The sequence below is a fragment of the Hippocampus bargibanti genome, linkage group LG11 (genome assembly GCF_051943395.1).
Source record: "Hippocampus bargibanti isolate YZ-2025 linkage group LG11, ASM5194339v1, whole genome shotgun sequence".
Lineage (NCBI taxonomy): Eukaryota > Metazoa > Chordata > Actinopteri > Syngnathiformes > Syngnathidae > Hippocampus > Hippocampus bargibanti.
Window position 1 is genome coordinate 15,153,276 of NC_142744.1, and position 26,085 is coordinate 15,179,360.

General features: G+C 41.5%; 4 protein-coding genes across 11 annotated transcripts; 3 read left to right on the forward strand and 1 right to left on the reverse strand.

Moving 5' to 3' along the window:
- On the forward strand, positions 1 to 4,290 carry prdx1 (peroxiredoxin 1). Its single transcript, XM_089009107.1, has 6 exons — positions 1 to 156; positions 1,006 to 1,121; positions 1,265 to 1,418; positions 1,499 to 1,621; positions 3,345 to 3,475; positions 3,969 to 4,290. The coding sequence occupies exons 2-6, from the start codon at positions 1,016 to 1,018 to the stop codon at positions 4,049 to 4,051; spliced, it is 597 nt and encodes a 198-aa protein (XP_088865233.1). The 5' UTR covers positions 1 to 156; positions 1,006 to 1,015; the 3' UTR covers positions 4,052 to 4,290.
- Positions 4,291 to 4,433: 143 nt separating this feature from the next.
- zte38 (zebrafish testis-expressed 38) lies at positions 4,434 to 13,290 on the forward strand. Of its 5 annotated transcripts, XM_089009103.1 has the most exons (12): positions 4,434 to 4,996; positions 6,775 to 6,919; positions 7,045 to 7,108; positions 7,891 to 7,927; positions 8,006 to 8,026; positions 8,102 to 8,128; positions 8,514 to 8,581; positions 8,665 to 8,813; positions 8,902 to 9,113; positions 9,467 to 9,515; positions 9,592 to 9,632; positions 9,704 to 9,841. In XM_089009103.1, exons 1-12 carry the CDS (start codon positions 4,955 to 4,957, stop codon positions 9,749 to 9,751), a joined length of 903 nt encoding a protein of 300 aa, XP_088865229.1. In that variant the 5' UTR covers positions 4,434 to 4,954; the 3' UTR covers positions 9,752 to 9,841. The 5 variants fall into 5 exon arrangements, with proteins under 5 accessions (XP_088865229.1, XP_088865230.1, XP_088865228.1 ...); XM_089009104.1 differs by lacking the exons at positions 9,592 to 9,632; positions 9,704 to 9,841 and adding an exon at positions 12,725 to 13,290; XM_089009102.1 differs by having other exon boundaries at positions 4,434 to 6,681; positions 9,592 to 9,833.
- On the reverse strand, positions 8,953 to 19,991 carry aldh9a1b (aldehyde dehydrogenase 9 family, member A1b). 4 transcript variants are annotated; one of them, XM_089009099.1, is made up of 12 exons: positions 19,625 to 19,986; positions 18,025 to 18,170; positions 17,430 to 17,559; positions 17,141 to 17,275; positions 15,563 to 15,759; positions 14,957 to 15,097; positions 14,688 to 14,876; positions 14,215 to 14,302; positions 13,970 to 14,111; positions 12,132 to 12,244; positions 11,882 to 12,017; positions 8,953 to 9,090 (listed from the first exon to the last, which is right to left on the reverse strand). In XM_089009099.1, exons 1-11 carry the CDS (start codon positions 19,773 to 19,775, stop codon positions 11,923 to 11,925), a joined length of 1,527 nt encoding a protein of 508 aa, XP_088865225.1. In that variant the 5' UTR covers positions 19,776 to 19,986; the 3' UTR covers positions 8,953 to 9,090; positions 11,882 to 11,922. The 4 variants fall into 4 exon arrangements, with proteins under 4 accessions (XP_088865225.1, XP_088865224.1, XP_088865223.1 ...); XM_089009098.1 differs by lacking the exon at positions 8,953 to 9,090 and adding an exon at positions 9,742 to 11,009; XM_089009097.1 differs by lacking the exon at positions 8,953 to 9,090 and having other exon boundaries at positions 9,742 to 12,017.
- A 398-nt stretch (positions 19,992 to 20,389) lies between these two features.
- On the forward strand, positions 20,390 to 24,684 carry uck2b (uridine-cytidine kinase 2b). Its single transcript, XM_089009106.1, has 7 exons — positions 20,390 to 20,522; positions 22,803 to 22,962; positions 23,257 to 23,353; positions 23,482 to 23,624; positions 23,879 to 23,976; positions 24,056 to 24,104; positions 24,199 to 24,684. Exons 1-7 carry the CDS (start codon positions 20,418 to 20,420, stop codon positions 24,333 to 24,335), a joined length of 789 nt encoding a protein of 262 aa, XP_088865232.1. The 5' UTR covers positions 20,390 to 20,417; the 3' UTR covers positions 24,336 to 24,684.
- Positions 24,685 to 26,085: the final 1,401 nt, after the last annotated feature.

Consider the following 26,085-nt stretch of genomic DNA (forward strand, 5'->3'; position numbering starts at 1 on the left):
AGGGGATGAGGAAGTGGAGAAACTGAAATACCGTTTCTGAGCCGTATTCACGCGAGAGGTGGCGTGCTTTTATAAAGTGCTGCCTCGCGCAGCGCCTCGTTCTCCTGCTTTCCTGTTGAAACGCACAACTCGAGTTCTCAAAAAGGCTACGGCAAGGTACGTCCGTGTTGCAAAAAATTATGAACAAACCTTGACTTTTATAGTAAATATTTGTTTCAATGGCATACTGAACTGTTTTCCTTATGTCACAGTTCAAATTTGTATCATGATGTTTTGTTTAATTGTTCAACAAGTGATTTTCGGGAAGAGCGTGTTTAATTTAAGAAACGAGTTCAATGTATTTCTGTCGTTCAGTAATACACCTCTCATTTTAAAATGGGAGTAACGATTGCGACAGTTTCATTTTCATTGTCGATTCTTGCTCCAATGCACAACATACTCAATGAAATACTATACGGAACAATAATGGTTTTAATTTGTATATCTATTTGCCAAATTAAAATTCTTGTTTAAAAATTCGAAATCAGACAAGACAAGTGTCAAGATTGAAGCATGATATCCAGTAGATTAATAGAAGATTACATAGGGGTGGTACTAATTTTATGAATCTGGCTTTTCCCCCACTCTGTTGTATCCAGCACTCTTATTGTCGATCATTACTGTATTAGTTTTGCTTTCACATTCTAAATGACCAGTTCCAGTTCAAAACGTTCAAATCCATTATTTTATTTTATTTTTTTGCCATCCTGGTATATTACTGAAAAAATCTGTTTATGATACACTGTCAATTTTAATTTTTCTCACAATTTCTCTCGCTTTCTCTTTCTCTTTCCCTTTTCTCTCTCTCTCTCTCTCTCTCTCTCTCTCTCTCTCTCTCTCTCTCTCTCTCTCTCTCTCTCTCTCTCTCTCTCTCTGTCTCTCTCTCTCTCTCTCTCTCTCTCTCTCCCTCTCTTTCACTCTCTCTCTTTCACACACACTCTCTCTCTCTCTTGGACTATTGTAAAGTTCGGAAAAGATGGCTGCAGGAAAAGCTCAAATCGGAAAGATGGCTCCAGATTTTACAGCCAAAGCTGTGATGCCAAATGGCCAATTCAAGGACCTGAAGCTATCTGACTACATAGGTAACACTTTCAATATCTCGTTCAATGTACCGTTAGCTTTGAACTTGCTTGTCTTTGCAGTTCCCGCTGCAAAATACTTGAATATTAATGTTTTTTTTGTAGTTGCCGGATGCCACCTGAATCACGTTGTCATGTTGATGCAGGCAAATATGTTGTCTTCTTCTTCTATCCACTGGACTTCACCTTCGTGTGCCCAACGGAGATCATTGCATTCAGTGATGCGGCCGACGAATTTAGGAAGATTGGCTGCGAGGTCATCGCCGCCTCTGTTGACTCTCACTTCTGCCACTTTGCATGGTATTTTATCATCAGAACACCTGCAGTATTTGTGTGTGCCTTTGTCATATGTATACATTTTTGGTTTGCATTTTCATAAGGACCAACACTCCACGTAAGGAGGGCGGTTTGGGTGCCATGAAAATTCCAATGGTGTCTGACACACGACACACCATTTCTGCAGATTATGGAGTTCTGAAGGAGGATGAAGGCGTTGCATACAGGTGAGGTGACACCGTGGTGCCATGCTGGTAGGGGGCACTAGAAAGAAAGAAAATAGTGTTCGCTTTTGAGTTGCTGGACCTTTTCTTACATGAAGAAGTCTCTTTGAAAAAACTTATTTTTGCTCCAGCAATGATAAATGACTGGGTCACGATTACTATAGAATAAGCCGTTAGTAGCGCTGCAAGAGCATTTTACAACAGGAAGTGGACAGTGGCATGGCATAAGAATGTAAACAAGTCTGTTTACATTTACAACACAAGGGAATGTGAATGAGAAGAATGGGCGTCATCGTTTCTGTGACTACTGTGCATGCATAGTAAATATCCTGCATGCTGTAATGTGGACAAGCGAAAACTACACCTACACCCACCTAACCTGAGCAATCATAACTGTCAGTGCTAGACGTCTGTGTAAGCTCGCAGTTGTACAGGAGTGGTCCATCAATGAAAAGGTTTCTTCAGCCGTCATCTGTACTTCTTTGAAGGTGTCGGATAAGAAGTGAAACGTCCGACACCTTCAAAGAAGTACAGATGACGGCTGAAGAAACCTTTTCATGGATGTCAGTGCTAGAATGAGAATTACTCGGGAACAAATTGACAGTATTTAAAAGTTTGCAGGCAAACAAAAATGAAAACCGGTTTTACAAGAAGGGCGGCCCGGTAGTCGAGTGGTTAGTTAGCACGCTGGCTTCACAGTGCAGAGGTTGTGACCTCAAGACCCGGCCCAGCCTCCCTTTGTGGCATTTGCATGTTCTCCCCGGGTCCCCGTGGGGTTTCTCCGGTTCTTCTGGTTTCATCCCATATTCCAAAAACATGTATGGCAGGCTAATTGAACATTCTAAATTGTCCCTAGGTGTGAGTGTGAACGCGGATGGTTGTTGGTCTCTGTGTGCCCTGAAATTGGCTGGCAACCAATTCAGGGTGTCCCCCGCCTTGTCCCGAAGACGGCTGGCATAGGCTCCAGCGCCCCTTGCGACCCTAAAAAAAGTGGTCTGTAAAATGGATGGATGGATGGAGGTTTTTACAAGACCGTTTAATCTGAGATTCATTGCAAAGCTGAATTAACTCCAGATAGGTGAGATTTTTTTTCAGTCATCTCACTCATTTTATGGCGACTTATATTAAAACTGGATTTGTGGCCCAGTCATGCTTTATATATTTCCATGGCAACCTGGGGCAGAAGAACGACATGGGGAAGATGGGGTAAAAAAGGATATCTTAAAATTGGCAACATCAGGGTGGATCAGGAGCCCTTCGACAAATTCATATCACAATTGAATGTGGGGTATGGAGGACACTGATTTGCTGTGGCGACCACATGAAAGGAAAAGGCGAAAGGAAAAGAAGAATTGAATGTGTGGTTGTGAGAAAATAGAGCTCCACAGCACCATCTCCTGGAAAGCGTGGGTCTCGTCCCAGGAATAAAATTCACCTTTTCATGTCAGGGTAGTCATTTGGCTCAATTGCTCAATTTGCCACACAAAAAGCTGAGGTCATCCTCCATCTGGTCTCCGAATGAAGAATTCAGTGTTGTCAATGTGAAAGTGCACACAGTGGTGTTAATATTTTTTGTTGCGGGATACTGTGTTAAAGGCACAGGCAGATAAATACCAGGTCCCCTCTTGGGCCTTTTTTTTCTTCAAAAAGGGTTCCAGTGACATGCTAAGTCGTGAGGATTTGTGTTTTTGTTCACACACTTTGCCACCTATCTTTTATATCTCAGGGGTCTATTCATTATTGATGACAAGGGGATCCTGAGACAGATCACAATCAATGACCTTCCTGTTGGCCGTTCTGTCGAGGAGACCTTGCGTCTAGTTCAGGCCTTTCAATTCACTGACAAACATGGAGAAGGTACGTAGCTATCAACTCTAGCTGTCGACCTTTACATCAATTACACCGGTCATTTTTCTTTAATCAACGATGCAATTAAACCTTTTGAGATATTTTGCGCTGATTCCGAATATGTCGTTGTATTTTCTCTGGTGCCTCTAGTTTTTATCACTATAATGATGAATAAATTATTTTTTTACGTTACATAATATATTTCATGAAACGGATTAAGGCCTGTATTCAACAACAACCATTTTGTTTACTCAAACGTCAGCATGTGGCGAAATCTGTATTGCACAAGGTTTAATAGGTACAATAAATAGATAAATAAATTTTAAAAAAGAGAATATTCAAGACGCGGTGTGCTGGGAGGGGGACCAGACATTTTAAATGAGTGCCCAAAATACGTGTTTGGAAACATAAAGCTGTCAATATGTGGACTATAGTAGGGCATATATAGTAGGGCACATTGTTTTACTTAGATCATCCGGGAGTCATTGTGTTTTCGTTTCAGTGTGCCCAGCCGGCTGGAAACCAGGAAGTGACACCATCAAACCTGACGTCCAGAAGAGCAAAGACTTCTTCTCCAAACAATGATAAGCCCAGGGCCAAAATCTGCTCCCTCCTCTAAGAGATTTCATACACATAATTGCAGAGAAGAACCTTTTTTATATTTAGTCTGGAGGTGTATCTAAGTGACAGTTTTAGTCACCATGTTCCATTTTATTGTCTATCATTGTGTATCAAGAAGACCTAACTATTGTTTTGAGGTTTTATACCCTGGTAGATAAATGTCCTTGTAATTCCTTATTGTAAAACCATGATGTCAAAATGAATACAGATGTTTCACTTCATTTTTTACTTCTGAGAAAAAGCAAATACTACTGTACTCTTAAAAGTCAGTGCAAGCAACCAATTTATAGTGAGGCCATCCATCCATACATCGATCTTCTGCTGCTTATCCGAGGTCGGGTCGCGGGGGCAGCAGCTTCAGTAGGGAAGCCCAGACTTCCCTCTCCCCAGCCACTTCTTCTAGCTCGTCCTGGCGGATCCTGAGGCGTTCCCAGGCCAGCTGGGAGACATAGTCTCTCCAGCGTGTCCTGGGTTGTCAGGTATATATATGTATGTATGTATGTATGTATGTATGTCTATATATATAATATATATGTATGTGTGTGTGTATAAACTGTCTATAATAATTCATAATTTAATCAAGTCACAATTCAGCTCTGCGTTTTGGTGACTTCTGGGTTGAAAGTGCGATTACACAATTTAATTCCACATTGACAAAGCCTTAACCAGGTGAATGCATCAGTAAATTCCGTAAATTTAGCTGCTGCTAATCGACATCGAACGTGACTCATCTTAATCACTGAAGCTATCATAAAGTCGTGCATTAGCCAATATCGGTTCCGCTTAACAACAACAGAAAAAATACAACGTAGGCGACAGCTAATTAGCTATAGCAGCACCCGGCCAACATTTTTGAAAAGAACAAAAATGGCAGCTGTTACGAGCATCAAGAAGGTGGATACTGCCGAGGTATGGAAATAAGATATTACTTAACTTCTGGGTTTAGTTTTAATCAGATTTGAATCCGTATGCGGTGTAAAATACACTTCCGATGTTATATGGAAACTTACAGTACATAATTAAATCCCGTGTACGTATAGTTAGTGTAGGATGAAGGGGGGGAAAGGCACTTGGGCCTGATGATTTACCAATCGAGGTATGAAAGTGCCTTGTAGAGGTGGCGGTGGTGTTCCTGACTGGGTTATTCAACAAGATCTTAGATGGTGAACAGATGCCTGAAGAATGGAGACGAAGTGTACTCGTGCCCATTTTTAAGAACAAAGGAGATGTGCAGAGTTGTACTAATTACAGAGGAATAAAGTTGATGAGCCATACAATGAAACTCTGGGAAAGAGTAGTTGAAGCTAGACGAAGTGTACTCGTGCCCATTTTTAAGAACAAAGGAGATGTGCAGAGTTGTACTAATTACAGAGGAATAAAGTTGATGAGCCATACAATGAAACTCTGGGAAAGAGTAGTTGAAGCTAGACGAAGAGCAGAAGTGAACATTTGTGAGCAGCAGTATGGCTTCATGCCAAAAAAAGAGTACGACAGATGCAGTGTTTGCTTTAAGAATGCTGATAGAGAACTACAGAGAAGGTCAGAAGGAATTGCATTGTGTCTTTGTAGATCTGGAGAAAGCGTATGACAGGGTGCCCAGAGAAGAGCTGTGGCATTGCATGAGGAAGTCTGGAGTGACGGAAAAGTATGTCAGAGCGGTGCAAGACATGTATCATGACTGTAAGACAGTTGTGAGGTGCGCTGTCGGTATGACTGAGGAATTCAAGGTGGAGGTGGGACTCCACCATGGGTCAGCTCTGAGCCCCTTCTTGTTTGCTATGGTGATGGACAGGCTGACAGACGATGTTAGACAAGAATCTCCTTGGACCATGGTGTTTGCAGATGACATTGTGATCTGTAGCGAGAACAGGGAACCGGTGGCGGAGAAACTAGAGATGTGGAGATATGCCCTGGAAAGGAGAGGAATGAAGATCAGTCGCAGCAAGACGAAATATATGTGTGTGAATGAGAGGGATCCAAGTGCAAGAGTGATGCTACAGGGAGAAGAGATAAAGAAGGTGGAGGATTTTAAGTACTTGGGGTCAACTGTCCAGAGCAATGGAGTGTGGAAAAGAGGTGAAGAAGCGTGTCTAGACAGGCTGGAGAAAAATGTCAGGTGTGATGTGTGATAGAAGGGTTTCAGCTAGGATGAAAGGAAAAGTGTATAAAACCGTGGTGAGACCAGCGATGATGTTTGGACTAGAGACAGTGCCACTGAAGAAAAGACAGGAAGCAGAGCTGGGGGTAGCAGAGCTGAAGATGTTGAGGTTTTCTTTGGGAGTGACCAGGTTGGATAGGATCAGGAATGAGTACATTAGAGGGACAACTCATATTAGAGGCTTTGGAGAGAAAGTCGGAGAGGCCAGACTGAGATGGTTTGGACATGTCCAGAGGAGACTATATCGGGAGACGGATGCTGAGCCTTGAACTGCCAGGCAGGAGACCGAGAGGAAGACCGAAGAGGAGGTTTATGGATGTGGTCAAAGAGGACATGAAGGTAGCTGGTGTGAGAGAAGAGGATGCACAAAACCGGGATAGATGGAGGACATTGATTCGCTGTGGCGACCCGAGGGGGAAAGCCGAAAGGAAAAGAAGTACGTATAGTTGGTGTAACTGCGCCATCCAGTGGCTCTTACTATACGGTAATTGCTCTTTGGTACTCAAACGTATGCTCTAAACTTCCTCAGTGGACTGCATTGTTTCTCGACGACCTCAATACCAAGCAAGGGTCCCTTGTCTTCGTCAAGAGGATGATGGCTGTGGTCGTGTCCTCCATCACCTACCTGAGAGGCATTTTTCCTGAAGATGCCTACTGTTCAAGATATTTGGAAGGTGATCAGCAACAGTACGGTTAACTTTCAGGACTCAATGCATTCTCAGATAGAATGCAAATGTGAATATTTAACATAAATCATTAACAGCGCAGTACAACCAACCTGTCACTGTGTTCTCAACAGATTTGTGCATCAAGATTTTGCGGCAAGACTGCAGGACTACTGGAGGCAGCAAAGTTGTCAAATGGTACAATAAGTTCTACCTTACTGACACCAGCTGTTATTACTTTATTTCATTGTAATGGTCTTGTCCAGTGCTTCCCATCCTTTAAGGCAGTGGTTCTTACGCTTTTCCTTGTTCTCACCCCATCAATTCAACAACCAGTTCTCGCACCTGTTCCAGAATTGATGAAAAGCAACATTGATATCATAATCATGTTTAAGTAACAAAACCATCATGTATTTAACTCTTTATTTGTATAATTGACTAATTAAAACTACATAAAATAGAAGGAATAAAAAAGTATATATATATATATATATATATTAAATAATTATAATAATTGGTTTCCTTTCAGCTATGAGGCCTAATTAGCATTATCCCTAATGCTAATTAACACAATGACTTCTTGATTTCCAGGATTTTTCACTTTTTTCGGTTACTCAACCATTTTTCCAGAAAAAAATAATAGATTTCCCCCAGGGTATCCTTGCATTCCCAGTTAAAAACCACTGCTTTAATGCGAGACAAAGCATTATACCAAACAAAAATACTTCCTCTGTGAAATCTGGGCCTGTTTAATGGAACATAGAGCCCACATGAAGTCATGTTTACTTTGTTGTAGTTGTATGAATGGAAAAAGGAGGCCATGCAGGTTTGTTGTACCGAGGTGGGAAACATAAGCAAACATGATGTTTCGAATTCATAAATCATAATTTCAAAAATAATTATATGCTCTCTTGTTCACCAGGAGAAGCAATTTTACAACTTCAGTGGTGGTTTAATCATAATAATCTTTTTTTATTCAGGTTGATTGGCTGCTTTGATGCATTGGAGAAACAATATGTACGTATATAGAATTTTACCCGCTTTTTTAAAGATCCCATATTGCCTGATTTTTAAAAAACATTCTTCTTGTAACAGCTACAGATTGTGTTCATCGGGGTAAGTAATTCAATTAAGTGAAGACTGAAACTACAGCGAAAACATCATTCAGCGTAGTTTTGTATTGCCTTCCAGCTGCACACCAATCCTGCAGAACCAAATGTAAGTTATCTCAATACTGAAATCTTCATTTCAAGCTTGTCAAGCATTTAACCATAACCTAAAATAAAGAAGTTATCTCCCTCCACCTCTGTGTGCCCTCTGCCCGTCTCACCACGATGGGGTGCAGTGCTTTCAGCTGCTCTGTTCCCAAACTCTGGAACTCACTTCCACCCAACATCCGTAATATTGACTCACTTCCCACTCTCAAATCCCACCTCAAAACCCATCTGTATAAAATTGCATTCACAGTTTAGTTTAATCAGCTCTTTTATTATTTATGGTTTTATTGTTCTGGTGTTTATTGTTGTTTTAATTGTAAAGTGTCCTTGGGTGTTTTGAAAGGTGCTTGTAAATTAAATGTATTATTTTTCAATCTGTTTTCAAGCGCATTATTGAGTCCTACAGTTTCAAGTTCAAGTACACAGAGTCAGGTCCAGAGATGGATATAATCAGGTTTGGAAGGACACTCTGTTATATTTGCTGGTCTTGTTCAAACTCAAGTGAGTTGCTGGTGACATGACATTGTGGAATCACAGGAACAATGGTGATGAATTGAAGGTTGCATTGGAAGAAACTAAAAGTGCGACTGTGTTGCTGATCAGGAAGCTTTTCCTGCTCATGCAGAACCTTGATGTCCTTCCCACAAACATCCACCTGAGCATGAAGCTCTACTATTATGACGACGGTGAGCCGCAACGAACATTTGAGCAAAACCAAACAAATATAAATGATTGTTCGTATTGCAAAAATCCCATGGCCTTCTTCCTCCAAAGTTACTCCAGCCGAATATGAGCCACCAGGCTTCAAGGAGGGCACGTGCGACAGCCTTTGGTTTGAAGGCATGGCCGTGCACTTCACGGTGGGTGACGTCCAAACGGCTTTCCATACCTTTCAAGTGCGAATGTCAGCTGAGAGAAGTCGGCTAGAGAAGCTTAAAGATGAAAATCATCAGACGATGATCACTTCAGGGAAAGAAACCGACAAGGTAGAGTCATTTCAGGTACTACTACTACTACTACTAAATCTGCCATGTCATTCATACAGCTTTTCCAATTGAAACAAGAGTGTACAAGTTACACAGGTGATAAATGACATTACAATACATATCCTTAAAAGATGTAATTGACTCTAACAAGAGAAAAGGTTGTTGCAGTCAAGCTCTCAAACTGAAAATAATGACAACAGCTGAATTTTCACTGTGGAAAGGGGTCACGGGGCGTGCCGGAGCCAATCGCAGCTGTCTTCGGGCAGTACACCCTAAACTGGCTACCAGCCATTTCAAAACTACAAAGCACACGATTACAGTATCATTCCTCCTAACTCAATTTCGGATTACAGGGACCCGACAAGATAGCGTGTGCTGATGATGAGCAGAGCCCTGAAGATGGTAAGTTGATCTGCTGCTGTCATGAGACATCCGACGTCTATAGAAAATGATTCAATCTAAACCTGGTTTCGGACAGAGATAGGATGGTTCAAGGAACCCACAACACTTGTGGTCAAGGTATGGTGCATTCAAAGCAGTCATATGAAGCACTGTCGGGAATGTTATGCTTACCATTGTGTCTATTTTAGAGAAGGGCCCAAGCCAAAAATGAGACAAGAAAGAGAAGAAGACTTTAAGTGTGACGTTTACCAAAACGATCATCAGCAGAGTAGTTACAAATGTACTGTTCCACCTTTTGCTGACACCGAACACCACTGATCGTAATCTCAAATCACAGTATTTCATTACAAGCTGTTCCCATGTTTTACATACTTCTCACAAGGTAGCAATGTGACATTTCTAATGTGAAATTGTGATTATTTTTTTTTGTGCGCATAAAAATAAAAGACAATCTGAAAAAAGGCACAGCATAAATTATGTGAGCAAATTAACTCATTTACTGCCAGACATGCAAAAATGTGTCCACTCCCGTGCCAAGGTTTTTGTCATTTTCACTCAAATTCCAGTACCCATAGAATATTGAGTTATAGGACTACATAAACATTTAATGCAGCGTAAGAAACCTCAGACTCTCTTCTTGCATCAGAAAACAGCTTATTCCCCCAAGCTATTAACTCTCTAAACAGTAACCCAAATAGAACTGTATAGTGCCTCCAATTTTTTGATGATACCAGTGCAGCGTGTTCTACATACTTGGCGATTAAGATGATTCTGATTATGAAAAAAAAAAGAGTTAATTCCTAAATTATATGGGTCTGGAGTTGTTTGAGGTCCAAGTGGGGGCGGCTGTACAAAAGGTAAATGCTGCCCCCTCGTGTGAGGAAAAAACATTGCCAGCGGTCTGACCAGCATTTTATCGGCACCCCCCGCAAGAAAAAACAAAACCAGAACAAATTTGGGAATGGCGCTCCACGTGATATTTTCAATTCCTGAATAAATACGGGAATGGCAGTGAATGACTTAACATTGTAAAAACAAATCAGTCCATTGTACTGAAAACCTAACTTTACATTTACAACAGTCTTTGTCAGTCATTCAAATATTCAAGAGGCCCTGTTGTATAGTCGACCCCCAAATATGTCTCAGGGAGTGCAAAACAGTTTGATGGCTCACTTAAAGGACAACCGACACCATTTTTTAGTTTCCTAAATGACATCAGAAAAACGTTTTATATAGCATCTAAAATACCCAAAACACGCAGGCTGATATTTTGAGTCAAATGAAAAACACCAATAAAAATTACTGAAAGTGTCCCAAAACTACTTCAAAATGACCTCAGAAAGTTTCCGTTTCAGAAGGTCCCGCCCTCTTGTTCGTGGTGTAATGCCAAGACGTCTTGCCTTGCTCGAGAATCAAAACAATGGCTTCAGATTCGGAGAAGATGCTTTCTTGTTACTCAGCCCGTTATGAATATGATTCATATACCCGGTAGTTCTGAAGAGGAAAGCATAAATGTTTGCCATCGATTAAAGAAGTCCTTCTGTGTCATTTTGAGGCATCTGGACTGCATTGTAGCGTCCCAGAAAATGCACAAAATGGCGCCCAAGCTCCGTTGGAAATGGGCTGATTTGTCTGCTGGGAATTTGTGTCAACTAGTATCAAATAGTAGTCTTGGTGCAACACACAATGATTCACCATCGCATTATTTATGTGTTTTCCTTCTAATTTCGCCATCAACACAATTCAATACGAAGTTTTCAGACCAAACAAAGTATCCAAAATGCATTGTGTGTCGCTTTCTCGGTCAATGACGATACCTACTCGACGTCACGGTAGGTATCGTCACTACCTCAAAAACAAGACTTCCTGAATATTCAGCGTGAGTCCATCCATTTTCCGGACCGCTTATTCATCATTAGAGTCACGGGGGGTGCTGGAGCCGCTCTCAGCTGTCTTCGGGCACGGGACACCCTGAATTGGTTGCCACAGGCCACACAAAGACGTACAACAGTCACTCTCACACCTAGGGACAATTTGGAGTGGTCAATCTGCCTGCCATGCATGTTTTTGGCGTGTGGGAGGAAACCGGAGGACCTGGAGAAAACCCACGCGGGTCCAGGGAGAACATACAAACTCCACACGGGGAGGCCGGATTGGGATGCGAACCGGCGACTTTTGCACTGTGAAGCCGGTGTGCTAACCACTCGATTACCGGTCCGGAATCTTTGTGAAATACGCTCCGTAGAAGTCATTTGAAGTGATTTTACAAATTATGAACACAGCTTGTCTAGAGGCGTCGGTTGTCCTTTATCAATCAATCAACATGTAAAGGAAGCATGGGTGTCCGCTGAGTGATGTCATCTTACGTGACTCAGTCATTCCACGACTTCCTGTTGGTTGGCCTTTCCTAGAAGAGGCTGTCAACATCCCCCATCTCCACGTACACCGTCTTCAGCTGCGAGTAGTGTTCAATTGTCACCTGGCCATTTTCCCGCCCTATGCCTGGTCCATACAGGGAAGAAAGAACTGGTCAAGGGTGTATTACAAGAACTATTTTTAGAGCTAAAGTTGGTGGTCGTTTTGTAAAAAAACACGTTGATTCGGAGTATAAAATACCTGACATTTTAAAGCCTCCAAATGGAACCTCCACTGGAGTGATATTGTAGTTGTTGATGAAACAGGAACCAGCTTTGAGGTGTTCAACCACACGGTGGGCACGCTTCACATCCCTGAACACACAAGTGAACATATTTCAGAGTATCTCATATGAAATTAATGGTATCGTCAACTTGATATGTGATTGAGGCTCACACTTTCTGTGATTTTTTTTAAATTATATATATACACAGCCATCCAAAGAAGTCCAAGATGGCGCCCGAGTAGGCAGCCGTCAGCATGTGCTCTCATGAGCCTTGCTTTTTTTGGTTGTTTTTGTCTTGTTTCGTGTTTTCTTTTGTCACTTTGTGTTGTTGTGCGTTGTGTGCAATGGATACGGATTGTTTTTCCAGCATTTTTGACCACGACATTCATCAAGGAGGAGACTGTGCTGAGCGGTTGCGCCTTTTCGGCAGCATGAATATGCCAGTACTGTTTTTGAATGGGAGGAATGTGGGTGCCATTCGACTGCCATCGCTGGACAGCTCTGGGGCCAATGTGCTTTTTTGCACCTGTGATGGGCAGCATCTTCACAGCCCCGCTTTGTTCAGCAGAAAGGTCAGTGCTGTTGGACAGTCTGCGGCTGAATGGATGCATGGCTTGAGGAGCCCGCGATAAGAAGAAAGGAGCGTCAGCGCAGAGCGCCGATGCGTATGTGGAACTGTTGCGGCTTGGAATTGAAGCAGATTTATGTGGGACAGGAGATGTGAGACAATCTCTTTTCGTCAATGGATGCTACAGCTGCGTGTTTGCTTTCAACATTTAGCTTGTAGTCGACGTGCACGTTCCACCATGATGTCCCTGATCCACTGGTGGAAAGACGCTTTGATCCTCTCCTCTTTCATCTGGAACTGCTTCATGTCATCACAAAGAGGGTACAGCAAGTCCTGAAGAATGAATGACTCTCTGTGTATTTGTTTTGTCATATTGTCTTTGTGCTGTCATATTATTTGTTTAATTTTTTTTTGTTCTTTTGACTTCAAGACGGCGCCGCGAGAGTGGCTGCCTTTCCAGCAGCTCATGTATTTTGTTTTTCTACTTTCATTCCTTTCATCACTTTGCTGCTGTGAAATGTAAATTTCTCCACTGTGAGACTAATAAAGGCAAAACCAATCCTCAATCACGGGTTTAGGGTTTGCGGCCCATTGTTTTGCTTTTTTTTTTTTTTTGGGGGGGGGGGGGGGGGTCGGGGGGGTTGTGCTTCACTTTGACCTCATTATCTATAAAGATCCCAGCAGAGTCACGGTGGTTGGTTGCTGAACAAGTTGCCCTCATAATGCAGAGGGGCAGGGTTTGACTCTGTCTCCGGCTTTTCTGTGTGGAGTGGGCATGTTCTCCACGTGCTTGAGTGGGTTTTCTAGGGGTGCTCCGGGTTCCTCCCACATTCCTAAAACATGCATGGCAGGTTAATGGAACACTCAATTGTCCCAAAGTGTGGTTGTGAGCATGAAGGGTTGTTTGTCAATGTGTGCCCTGTAATTAGCTGGCAACCAGTAGGGTGTACCCCAAATACTGCCTGTCCGACATGCTCACGTGCCTTGTCAAAGTCAAAGTCAGCTTTATTGTCAAATGTGCTAATATGCATGACATACAGCACAGATGAAATTACTGTCCTGTCGGACCCAGCATGCAAGGCACTTATAATGACAAACATAATAAACATGAAAATAAAGCAGATCGTAAAATGGATGGATGGGTGGAAGATTGTAACTGTTGTGTTGTTGGTGAGGAGATATACTCTGTCAGCCATTTTTGTTCCCATATCCGACGTCATTGTATTTCATTCATCCAATTCTAACCTGGTGAAAACTCCTGCAGCTAATCCCATGGTGGTGTCATTGGCTCGCTGCAGCACCTCCTCTTCTGTGTCAAAGGACAACACGGACATGACGGGACCAAAGATCTCCTCCTTTACACATGTCATGTCATCTCTGCAGTTGGCTAGTGGGATAACAGCACGGATGAGAATCTGGACAAAACCCACAAACTAATAACATCCCATTTGAAACCTAAATATGATTGAGGGGCAACAGACAATATTTACCCAGAACGCATGGCGTCATGTAGTATCCATGTCTGAGTTTAGCATCTGAAGGGACGAAGGGTTCACCCCCACATAATACAGTGGCCCCCTAGAAAGATGTTTTTAAATGTAAACAAAATTGAAGGAAACAAATATGAACCCATAGGTTGGATGCGTTTGGAGAAAGAATTTGCACTAAATCCCATCAAACACTTATAAATTAGATTCAATCTACTGAGTTTTTTCATTTTGAAATTGAAAAGGCCAGATGTCCTTTTACTTTATTTATATGGTGTATATGGTTTAGTCAAGGTGAAATTTAACCATATTTACCTTTGCTGAGTAATTGAATCAATTTAAATTAGCAAATGGCGCTTGCTAAAGGAATGTGATGTAAAGGCCAACCTGTAGATTTATTATTATTGTTGTTGTAAATATAAATTATAAAAGGGTGAAAACAAAACACAAAAATAAATGATACTCTTCAGTCATACCTCGTTTTTTGCCTGTTCCACAAAGGCAAGGACTTTGTCTAGATGTGGCCGGCTGACCAGTGCTCCCATTTTGGTCGTATCCAATAACGGGTCGCCAATTTCAATAGCCTGGGTCCTTTGGACAACTTTATCCACAAATTCATGGAGAATTTCCCTCTGGACAAAAACTCTTGTGCCATTGCTACAAACCTATGATGTAGCACAAGCACAAACCGACATGACTTTATAGTCTCATTTAGTGATATGATTTCAAAGGAAGTCCGTTCTACCTGGCCTTGAGAAAGAAAGTTGGCCATTAGAGCGCCCCGTACAGCATTCTCAATGTCACTGTCCTCAAATATGAGCAGCGGGGATTTCCCACCAAGCTCTAATGTCACTGGTTTGACCCCTTTGGATGCCATTTCCATAATCTGTGGAATCACACAGTAAATCAGCCATGGGTTATAAAAAAAATCTAATACAGTTTAATTTTCACATGGTAGTAGGAAGCTGGCATGGTCCATAAATTCTGGTAGCAAGAACAAAATCTCAGTGTAGCATTCCTGCTCAGAATGTCAAGTCCACTTGTTCTTTTACTAGAATTTAATCATTCTTAATTAGTAAAAAAAGATGCATTTTAAGTGGATAAAAGACTCTAAATTAAGTGTGAATGCTGGTTTGAGGGGAATGGTTTTGCTGTGCACCCACATGCACTTAATCATTCGACAAGGAAGCACACGAACAGTGTTGAGGAAACTGAGGAGCATTTATCAAACTGAGTCCTACTTTCCATAGACTCGATTTCGATGATTTTTTTTATCCTCTCAAGTACTTGAGGGACTGAACACCCCTCCCCCCACACAAATACTCCACAGTCTGTATAATATTAAACTCACTTTCTGTCCAGTTGACACACTCCCAGTGAAGGACACCTTTGCCACATCAGGGTGGTGGCAGAGTAAACTACCTGTATCCTGTCCCCCCTGCACCACATTGAGAAGTCCCTCTGGAGCTCCTGCTTCAGCAAAGATCTCTGCCAACATGACCGCTGTAACAGGTGTCACTGGGGATGGCTTGAACACCATGGTGTTTCCTGAAACGCAAGAGAGGGAACAAAATTGCTTACATGCAGGGAAAAGATAATAAGCACCTAACTGATAAGCGAAATGTCGACAATATACAGTGGAACGACAAAGTCCAAGTGGATGCACAATTTAGAAATCTCAGAATGATGTATTTTTATCCTCTTTTCATAAAAGTCTGAACGATTGATGTTAACTCATTCACTGCCATTCACGAATGTATTCAGGAATTAAAAATATGATGCAGAGTGCCATTCCTGAATTTGTTTGGGTTTTGTTTTTTTTTCTTGTTTGGGTGCATATAAAGCGCTGGCCATGGGCTTTGGCAATGTTTTATTTCCTTCCACAAGGGGGCAGGATTTCCCTATTTTCCATGTGAGCGCTTTGTTCCAGCTTTAGCTGTTGTTAAAGCGCTATATAAACCTATATGCATGTATTTTATCAACATCGCAGGGATAATACCAGTGGGCCTCAATCGGCAGTACATTTGCACCGAAAAGCTAGCAACCACACATTTGACGACAATGAGGTTAAAATCTTAGCAAAAGAACATAGATGGTTTGAAAGGGGAGTAAAAGAAGCAATGTTCATAAAACAGATAAATGCTGCACTAAACCGATATGGGGGTGTGAGGTTCAATTTGGATTGTTCATACAACAGCCTGCTTAGGCAACATAGGATTAGTAATGCTGATGAGGTGATACCGGAGTAAGTGGGGCAATCAGGCCAGTTGTTAGTCAGGACAATAGGAACAATCAATGGAGCCGCAGAGAATAGTCCTCTGCTCCCCCCAACCTGAGAGCAGGGACCTATCATCGCAGGGTCCAGCACCGCCATTTCTGGACAGTAGGGATATACTATATCTATAGGGCCTATACTACCAGTAAGACTGGTCAGCATCTTGGATAAGAAGTGAAACGTCCGACACCTTCAAAAAAGTACAGATGACGGCTGAAGAAACCTTTTCATCGATGGACCACTCCTGTACGACTGAGAGCTTATACAGACGTATATGCATGTATTGCATTGTATTTTGGACAGCCGACCTCATTTCAAGCTCATAGAACTTCAGACCCATGTAATTTAGGAATTAACTCTTTTTCTGCTGAAAGAAGACTGATTAGGAAAATATGGGGATTCCATTTTTTAAAGCTGGACAATTGGCGCCATCATCACTTACTACAGCACAGACGGCCTTCTTCTGGTTTAAATAGTTTTACTTTGAACTTATTTTAACACTCAATTGACCATGCCTGTTTTGAGAGACAAGGGTTTTATGAGTTGGACCCTGTTGGAAAGGAGTATGTCCAGCCTTTGCGGTTCCACTTCACTGCTGCAGTGCCATCTATTGGTCAAATATATTTTAGAAGGGGAGGTTCAAAAAAACCATACCACAGGCCAGTGCTGGGGCCGATTTCCAGGCAGCAATCTGGAAAGGGTAATTCCAGGCACCGATCCCGACACATACGCCCAAAGGCTCCCTGCGTGTGTAGGCAAAGGATCCACCTGGCAATTGCACATGCTGGCCTGGACAAATAAAAAAAAAAAGATAAAAGCATTCATTTGACCCATTTTTACTTTATTACTAAACAGTATCAATATAGCGAGATGTAAAATGGTTGCATGTTATGTTTCTTGTTTTTCTTGAAGTGGCTTAATTTCCATGTTATGCTGGACCAACCTGCAAGTGTGCTGGCCAGTCCCGCGTAGTACTCGATACACAATCGAGCTGAGTCCACGTCCAGACGTGCCTCTGTGATGCATTTCCCATTGTTGACTACTTCCATTTCGGCAATCTCCTCTCTCCTTTTCTGTGCATGACGAGCAAAAACAATACTTAAAACCCAGTCTTGTAGGCAGACGTTCAACTTCAGCTTCATTTATAGAACACTTTCAAACAACCACAGCTGCTTAACTTTGGGGGGGTGGGAAACATACAATAAGTAGTAAGGAGAATAAAACATTAAAACAATGCCATGTCTCAAGATGAGTCGAAAGCAAAAGATGAAAAATGTGTCTGATGATGATTTTTAAAAAATAGGCAGGGAGGAACTCAGGTCTACCATGGCTCACACAAATTCAAATATGATCTAACCCACTTGAGAGAGCTCCCACTCATGCCCACCTGGTGCTGAAAATGACCCATCGGGACAGCTCGTAAGCATAACAGAATAACAATTTATGTAGGTTGCATTATTTATTAATCTGAAATGAAAAATGAATGAATGAAAAACGTCCGGACTACAGAGAAGGTAAGGAACAAAAATGAAACACACCTCAATGGTGTGAGCAGCTTCTATCATCACCCTTCCTCTCTCCATCCCAGACATTTTACTCCATGGACCAAAGGCTGACTTGGCTGCCTCAACAGCTTGACCGACTTCTGTGGAACCACATGGCTCCAATGTGCACAAGACGCGCCCTGCAAAATAAAGTCAGTTGAAGACAAAATTCAATTGTCTGTGTAGGCTGTCAGTCATTCGGATCATGGTAAACTGCTCAAGGGTAATTGAGGCATTTCTTGTTTGTTGAGTTTAAAACAAATTCATTCAACTGTCGCGGGCAAAGTTCATTACTTAGGTCAATACAAATCATCTCGATCTTATAACCAGAAATGATGACATTTTATAACCCTGAGAATAATTTCTGAGGGACCACACCCAATGATTCAATAACTTCAAGTACAAATAATTGTTTTCACACTGGTGTGATCAGTTTGTTATGTTACTGTGGATGTATCTTTACATCCTCTTCTTTGCGTCTGTGTAAGCTCTCAGTCGTACAGGAGTGGTCCATCGATGAGAAGGTTTCTTCAGCCGTCATCTGTACTTTTTGAAGGTGTCGGACGTCCGACACCTTCAAAAAGTACAGATGACGGCTGAAGAAACCTTCTCAACGATCCTCTTCTTTAAACTACATTTCTTTTGTTCACTAAGGTTTGCACAAGTCATTCAAGGTACAATTTCAACAGATTGGGGTCTGGACTTTGTCCAGTTGCGACACATTGACTGGCGCACTTTTTTTAGACATTCTCTTGTAGATTAACTAATGGTGGGGTCACTCCCCTTTTGCATGACCCAATCGTGACTCATATTTTTTTCTTGACTGCATTTGAACCTCTTCTATTTTAGTCTATTGAGGAGTTAATTAATGGCTGACTCAACTAAAGGTGCCCCTCGGGTTCAAAAGCAAGCCTACAAAATCACTCCTCCATCACAGGACTTGACAATTTTTCATATGTATAAGATATGTATGGTGATATACGCAATGCTTATGGGGTGAGGGGGTAAACATTTCCCTCAAACGGATCTGCCATGTTGTCATATTTTGTTTTGGAGTCAAGACTCGTTCTCCTGGAAACATTTTTTTTTTTTGCAAATGTGAGCACTTCTCCCCACTATGTGGAACAATGAACTAAAGCTCTTTTGTCTTATAACACCTTCCATATTTTTGGCCAACAACTGTTTCAATAAAACCATGACACATTGTTTGAGTTAATGAACAACAGAATGCTGCAAGGAAGCAACGCGGCTAACTTTTAGGTCATCACGCTTGTTGATGATCAGTTGTATACTTGAGTAGTATTAATCTCTTAAATATGACGTATTTTGATACTGGTGTTACCGCTGTGAAAATATGTACAAATGGAAAGAACTATTATTTTCTTTTCCAGGTGATGGCAGATGAGAAGTGCTGTATAAAGTATTCGGATCTGTTTGAAGTCAAAGTTGCATGCGTCTTACTGTTTGAAACCACGCGATGTAAAACAATATGGATGCAAATACATCAAGCCATTCGCAAAGTGCATTCAACGTATCTCGAACGTCAAAGGCAACGTTAAAAGCCATATGGATGGTTTTTGTTCAATTTCATTACCTGTTGCGGGCTCGAATACGTTCTCCACATTGTTTCGTTCTTTGCTCGCCTTCCTTTTGCCACCCCAGAAATTCTGCGGGGCCGTTATGTTGGTGTAGCCAGAGGAGAGGCTTCGAACTGCAGCCGACAACGGGGTCGCCCTCCGTAGCATATTTAGCTTGGCGGTTCCGTTGCTTTCAATTGCGACTGCAAAGCACAAGCTGTCAACTCGCAGGAGCACAACTCGGTGTTCAGTTAAAACATGTTATGTAGCACTGGAGAAACCCCTACCACGAGACTACGTTTGCAAAAGGCGTAAAAGCAGTCTAATTTCCTTCTTTTTAAAATTTACGTTTACGTTCACTTTTGCAGATTAAACTTGGAGGCGGGACAAACCAAACGTCATTATAGGTCTGAAAAAATTTGATCGCTTTTTTTATCCCGAGTTGTTTATAGAAGAAAATTACGACACATTGAGTGTAACATTTATGCTGAGTAAAACTAAAAATAAAAACAAATTAAAATGTACACGATCCAGTTCCAAATGAATTTGGAGGCGGGACATGAGACACACGTCAACTGTACGTTTTCACACGATTGGATATAATTTCGTGACCTGTAAATAAGATATTAAAAATAACTTTGCGCCGCAATTGTTTTGATGCTTGAATATAATTATATATAATCAACAATAATCATGTGTAAAATGTCAAGAATCAGATTTCACGAGTGTATAAAACAACGTGTGGTCATATGGGAGGAGCCCTGTATCTGTAACCTCTCAGTCCTGCGCTCTCCACAGCACATTGCAACTATGGCCGGCGACTCAGAAACACACCTCCGAGACAGAGGCGACAATACCGACGTAATACGACAACCTTTTCTCATCGGTGTCTCTGGGGGCACCGCCAGCGGAAAGGTTGGAAATATAGCTAGCACATGGGGTGACTTTATCTAAGTGTCACTCTTTTATTTTCGCGCTAAATGACGCGTTCCAGCTCGTGTCAGCCGGCTGCTGGTAGACCGCGTGGCTTCGGCGGTGCCACTTGATTGACAGCAATTTCTTCAGTTGAACTGTATCGCCCCTAGCATCACCCGCTTTAAACTAAAGCGAAAGAACGCCACTTGGCGATTTCAATCGTCGTTGTTTTACTTGAACTCGTAATCATGAGCCCTGACTCGCTAGTTTTGTCTGCGAGTATTTATGATTATAGAGTTAGCTTCTAGGCTAAATTCCATCAGACGCTAGCCATGCTCGCTGGAAGACAATGGCCAGTCATCGTGTTCTGAGCCATCCTATTTGTAAACAGTCCCACGCATTTCCCATGGTCCAATTGATCATTTTACTTAGAATAAGATGGCGTAGTGTGTTATTTATTATAAAACACGCGTTTACATTTTTATATTGAATCAAATGCGACTTTAAGATTACAGTTGAAACAATAGAACAGACCCGTATTCGACTACAAGGTTTCCCTTCGTCAAAACTCCCACGTCTCTTTGTTCGTCAAATGTGGACGTGGCGCATTGAACGCCTGATACACTTTGGCTTTATTGACATAATCGGAACCATGCATTTTGTAACCATTTATCGTTTGTTTGAAGATATATCTTTCGATCCTATCAAAAAACATGCAACCCACATAGCCAAATCTTCTTTTCCTTTCGGCTTTTCCCTACAAGGGATCGCCACAGCACATAGCCAAATGATACTGTTATACGTTGTAGACTTTTGTAAATATAATAAGTAATGTTACATTTAAAAAATAGATTGTCATTGAAATGGCAAATTTAGAAAAATAAGCACTGTTCAAATGAGCCACCCATTTATCAACAGATGACTGCGTTTTATAGATTAACTATAAAATTTTAGCAAAACTAGATACTTTTGTCGCCTTTCATCATAATTAAGAAACTCCACCTGTAGGGGTTTCTTTGCTCCCTGTGGGGCAAATAGAAAATAAAAGGAATGTCTTATTTGTATGTTACCAATTAAACGTAAGATATAGACTAATTAACAAGTAGCATTTACCAATGAGGCATACACTCGGACTCCAAGCAAACCTGTCTATATAAACCTCATTTGCCCATTCTGGTTGGTTGCTTATATCTGATTTATGCGGTAAACTGGCAAAACCGGTATGGTTACATAGCTGCATATCATCACCAGGATATTAGGAATAGCATTTAAAGCTGACCAACTCAGTGGAAAAATTGAAAAGACTTATTTGAAAAAGGTAAATCAGTGTACTGTTTACCGCAGAATACAATATGCAGTAGCATGAAGCACTTAACAAAATATTTTAAGAGCATCTGAGATTCGCAATGTAGATAAATGATTATGCATCTAGTCTGTTGTTAGGTACACAGACCAACAATTCACAGACACAATGGCAATTGATATACATCCTTGGGTACATCCGCCAATTATAATGATGAATAAAACTGCCTTAAAATAGATTCCACCATCACATTAAAAACAATTTGGATCATAAAATTTGACAGTGTCCTCTAGAATTATGTTTTTAACGTTGTTTCTTTTGGCTAGTGAGTAAAATAAAAATCTATCAATTCTATAGGTAATCCAAATCTGAAATATTTTTGGAAGATGTTTATTTTTTCAATTATTTACTAAAGGAAGTCATAAAATATAATAATAATAATTCCCTATCGATCAGTGTTGGAGTAGGCCCGACGAAAAATCTTTGTTTGGGTTGCTTTTGATGAAAACGTCAACGGTACAGCCTCGGGCGGTCACAATGTCCTGTCAGCATGCACCACGAGATTGGTTGAGTTGTCCAGGTCACTGGGGACACTGCTGGACAGGAAACAATTGCAGGTTTATTGAAACAGATTGAGCTATTAATTATGATGTTTGAAATGTCATCTATTATTTATTCAAACAAAAAAATACATTTGTGGTTGTTGCCAAAATGACTGAAAAGTGTAGAAAAGCAATTGCAGTAAACAAATGCCTTTGTTGGTTTTTTTCCCCCTCACATACAAGTTACTTTTGCTCAAACTACAAATTGCTTTTTTGTACAGGTACAATTTACTTTTGTCACAACTATAAACTTGTTTTTTTACGCGGCCAGGTGATTTTTTTTGGTCCAATAATTTTCCGACATTTCTTTTGTACACACAGAGTCAAGTTTCTTTGGCAGCAAATTGACCTCCACATCTTTTCCTTAAATTGCAGTCCTCAGTTTGTGGGAAAATAATGGAGCTACTGGGCCAAAACAAGATTGACCATCACCAGAGGCAGGTGGCCATCCTCAGCCAGGACAGCTTTTATAAAGTGCTGACCCCTGACCAAAAAGCCAAGGCACTCAAGGGCCAGTTCAACTTTGACCATCCAGGTATATAAAACTTGATTTCATTGTTGTATTGTCAGGGGAGATTCTATCCCGCTTTAGACGCCAAGCGCTTCAGTCCGTGAAAGTTAAATGATATGTAGAAGCATGAGCTCCTTTTTAGGATTGTCTCCGTTTTCAAATCCCGTCAGTGAGTAGGACGTTCCCAGAGGCAGCTGCTTGGAGATTGAACTAAACAGCTGTTAGCAAACGTGCTGCAGCTGCGCCCCCGCGAGTCCCCGAGCATGGGTTAAGAAAAGCTGATCCAGTGTTGCCCTCCCTCCCTTCCTTTGCCTTCAGATGCCTTTGACAATGACCTGATCATGCAAACACTCAGGGACATCCTGCAAGGCAAAACTGTCCAGATCCCAGTTTATGACTTTGTCACTCATTCCAGGTGAGCACACGTGTTGGTTGTGTGACACGTGTGTCATATCACTGCCAAATGTGTTGTGTGGTAAACCACAGTGAAATTCATAGACGCTCATAATTGGTTCGCTTGGAAATCTTTCCTGCGCATTTCAGGAAGGATGAGTTTGTCACAGTGTATCCAGCCGACGTCGTTCTCTTTGAGGGCATCCTGATGTTCTACTCACAGGAGATCCGGGACCTATTCCAGATGAAGCTGTTTGTCGACACTGACCCAGACACGCGGCTCTCTCGTAGAGGTCTGTGGTACAGGATAGAGTTGACCTTCGAAGCACGCAAACCAACCGAGCATTAATGTGACGCAAAGACGAGACACCGATGCAACTTTTTCCATCCAGTCTTTTGGCAATTTTCTTTTTTATTTTCAGCTACTCTTCAGCTGAAAATTCACTTTTAATTCTTAATGTGTTCGGATATGATTTTTTTTGGCATTACAGTATGAGTGACCCTTATTTATTTAATTTTTATATGTTTGCTGTTATTTCTTTCCCAGTTTTGAGAGACATCGGTGAGCGCGGGCGTGAGCTGGAGCAAGTGCTGACACAGTACATAACTTTTGTGAAACCCGCCTTCGAAGAATTCTGCTTACCGGTATGTGATGGGGCCAAATGAACGTGGGAGTTTCACCATTTCAGATTTTGACCCAACATGTTTTCTTAACCCGAACTAGACCAAGAAGTATGCTGATGTGATTATACCCCGCGGAGCAGATAACCTGGGTAAAGCTACAATCAAAGAGTTACACTGTATACTATGCTGTTGCCATTCTTCGCAATGGTTTAACACTGTTCATCTTTTACCTTGTGTCCACAGTGGCCATCAACTTGATAGTCCAGCACATCCAAGACATTCTCAACGGCGGCCCCAGCAAGCGTCACAACAGCTGCCCCAATGGCCACAGCACCCCGCGGCAACGTCGGACGTCCGAGTCAAGCAGTCGGCCGCATTGACCCCGCCGCACCTCTCTTCCCAGGCCGAAGAGGGGTGACAGGCCAGCGCTGTAAATGACTCCTGTTGGCACCACTGTATTTAAGATGAGTGAAAGGAAAATGCATTTGCATCGCAAATCAAAATGCCTTTTTATTACGATGACGACTCCTTGCCACGAGAAGGAATCATTGTAATTGTTTAATTTTGGGATTCAGAGTGATGCCAGAGGAGGGAAAAAGCATATCTTAGTCTCATGGTGACCTTGGGTTTATGTTGGCCCACTTGCTTATCTTGCAGCTTTTGTCTCAATGTATCCCCCTGTGGCTTTATGGAAATTCATACTGATGATGAATAAAACAGGGGAAAATATTTTTTGGGGGGTGGGGTCTCTGATGAAACTTGAATCTCCAATAGTCTGAGAGTGATACATGTTTGGATGTGATCCAGATGAGGATGTGGTCTCCAAGACAAGGTTGGAAAAAAAATCTCAAATTGCACTTTGTATTTGTATGACAATCTTGGTATCGTTTCCTGCTACTTTTCAGTGTTCCCCCGTCATGTGAAATTTTAAGTGTAAATCGAAAGCATGTTTACCCAGCCGCGTAGCCTTGGTTTGCTGCGGTAAAAGCGCAACATTAATAAATTCCAGGCATATTTATACCTCACTGATGATGCCAATAATCAGGGAGAAGTAGCTTGTTCTGGCATGACTGTTACATAATTTTACATCTGTAATTGGGGACAACTTGTCAGAAGATAATACTTGGTTGTAATTGTATATTTTTTTCTTTATTGTAACATTTAAGTTTGCATAAATGGTATACTCAGGTTACCAAAAATCTAATTGATGCATCAGCAATATCATGTGGCCACAAACCACTAAAATCCACCACGATGCCTCCAAGAAGTTGCCTCAGGTTCACACGCACAATAAGTCTCCATGCTTAGTTACCATTTGTACTTCAAATTACAATAAAACCCCCCTATTCCCTTTAATGTATTTATTTTTTAGAATTCTTTTCACTGAACAATACAATGCCCTATGGTTGCTGGGTAATACTTGAAAGACATCTTGTTATCATTGCTTATGGTAAATAAAATGTCATGTTCTGTGTCTTCATTTTTTTTGTACAATACCACATGACATCTATCGTCATTCTATCCGGGTTGAGTGAACGCTGGTGCGTGTGGCTGCCGCTGCTCACCCACAGAAAAACTGATCCTCTGACTGTAAAGTGACCTTGAGAGTTGTGCAAGGCTCGCATAAATGAAATGTATTATTGTTATACATTTTTTTGAAAAAAACGCATGACAAGAAACTGCAGGGAACCCATATTCCGAACGACCTCTGAAATAAGAATTCTATCACGCTGAGTTCAGCTGTTTTCCAAATAAAAATTAAAAGTACACTATACTGGCCTGTATGTGGCAATGTTTTGCAGAGTTTGCACGTGGAAAAGACGCGGTGCTTTTCAACGTCAACAGTTAAAATACACTGCTTTTTACTTGCTCCCATATCAATAAAAAAGGGGGGAAAGCGAACACGCTGTGATTGCAACACCCGTTTGATTTTCCCAGCAATTATGTTTTTTTCTCATTTTTTCCCCAGTTGCAACATGCATGTGTTTGCAGCGTTTGGCCGTTTTTAGCACTTTCTGATTTGGCGTGGTTTTGTTTCGCTGTTGTCTTGAGTTTAATGTGTTACGTTTAGTTTGTCTTCTTTTTTTAAACCCATTAGCAAAGGCCCGGCCAACCCGCGGCTCCCGAGCC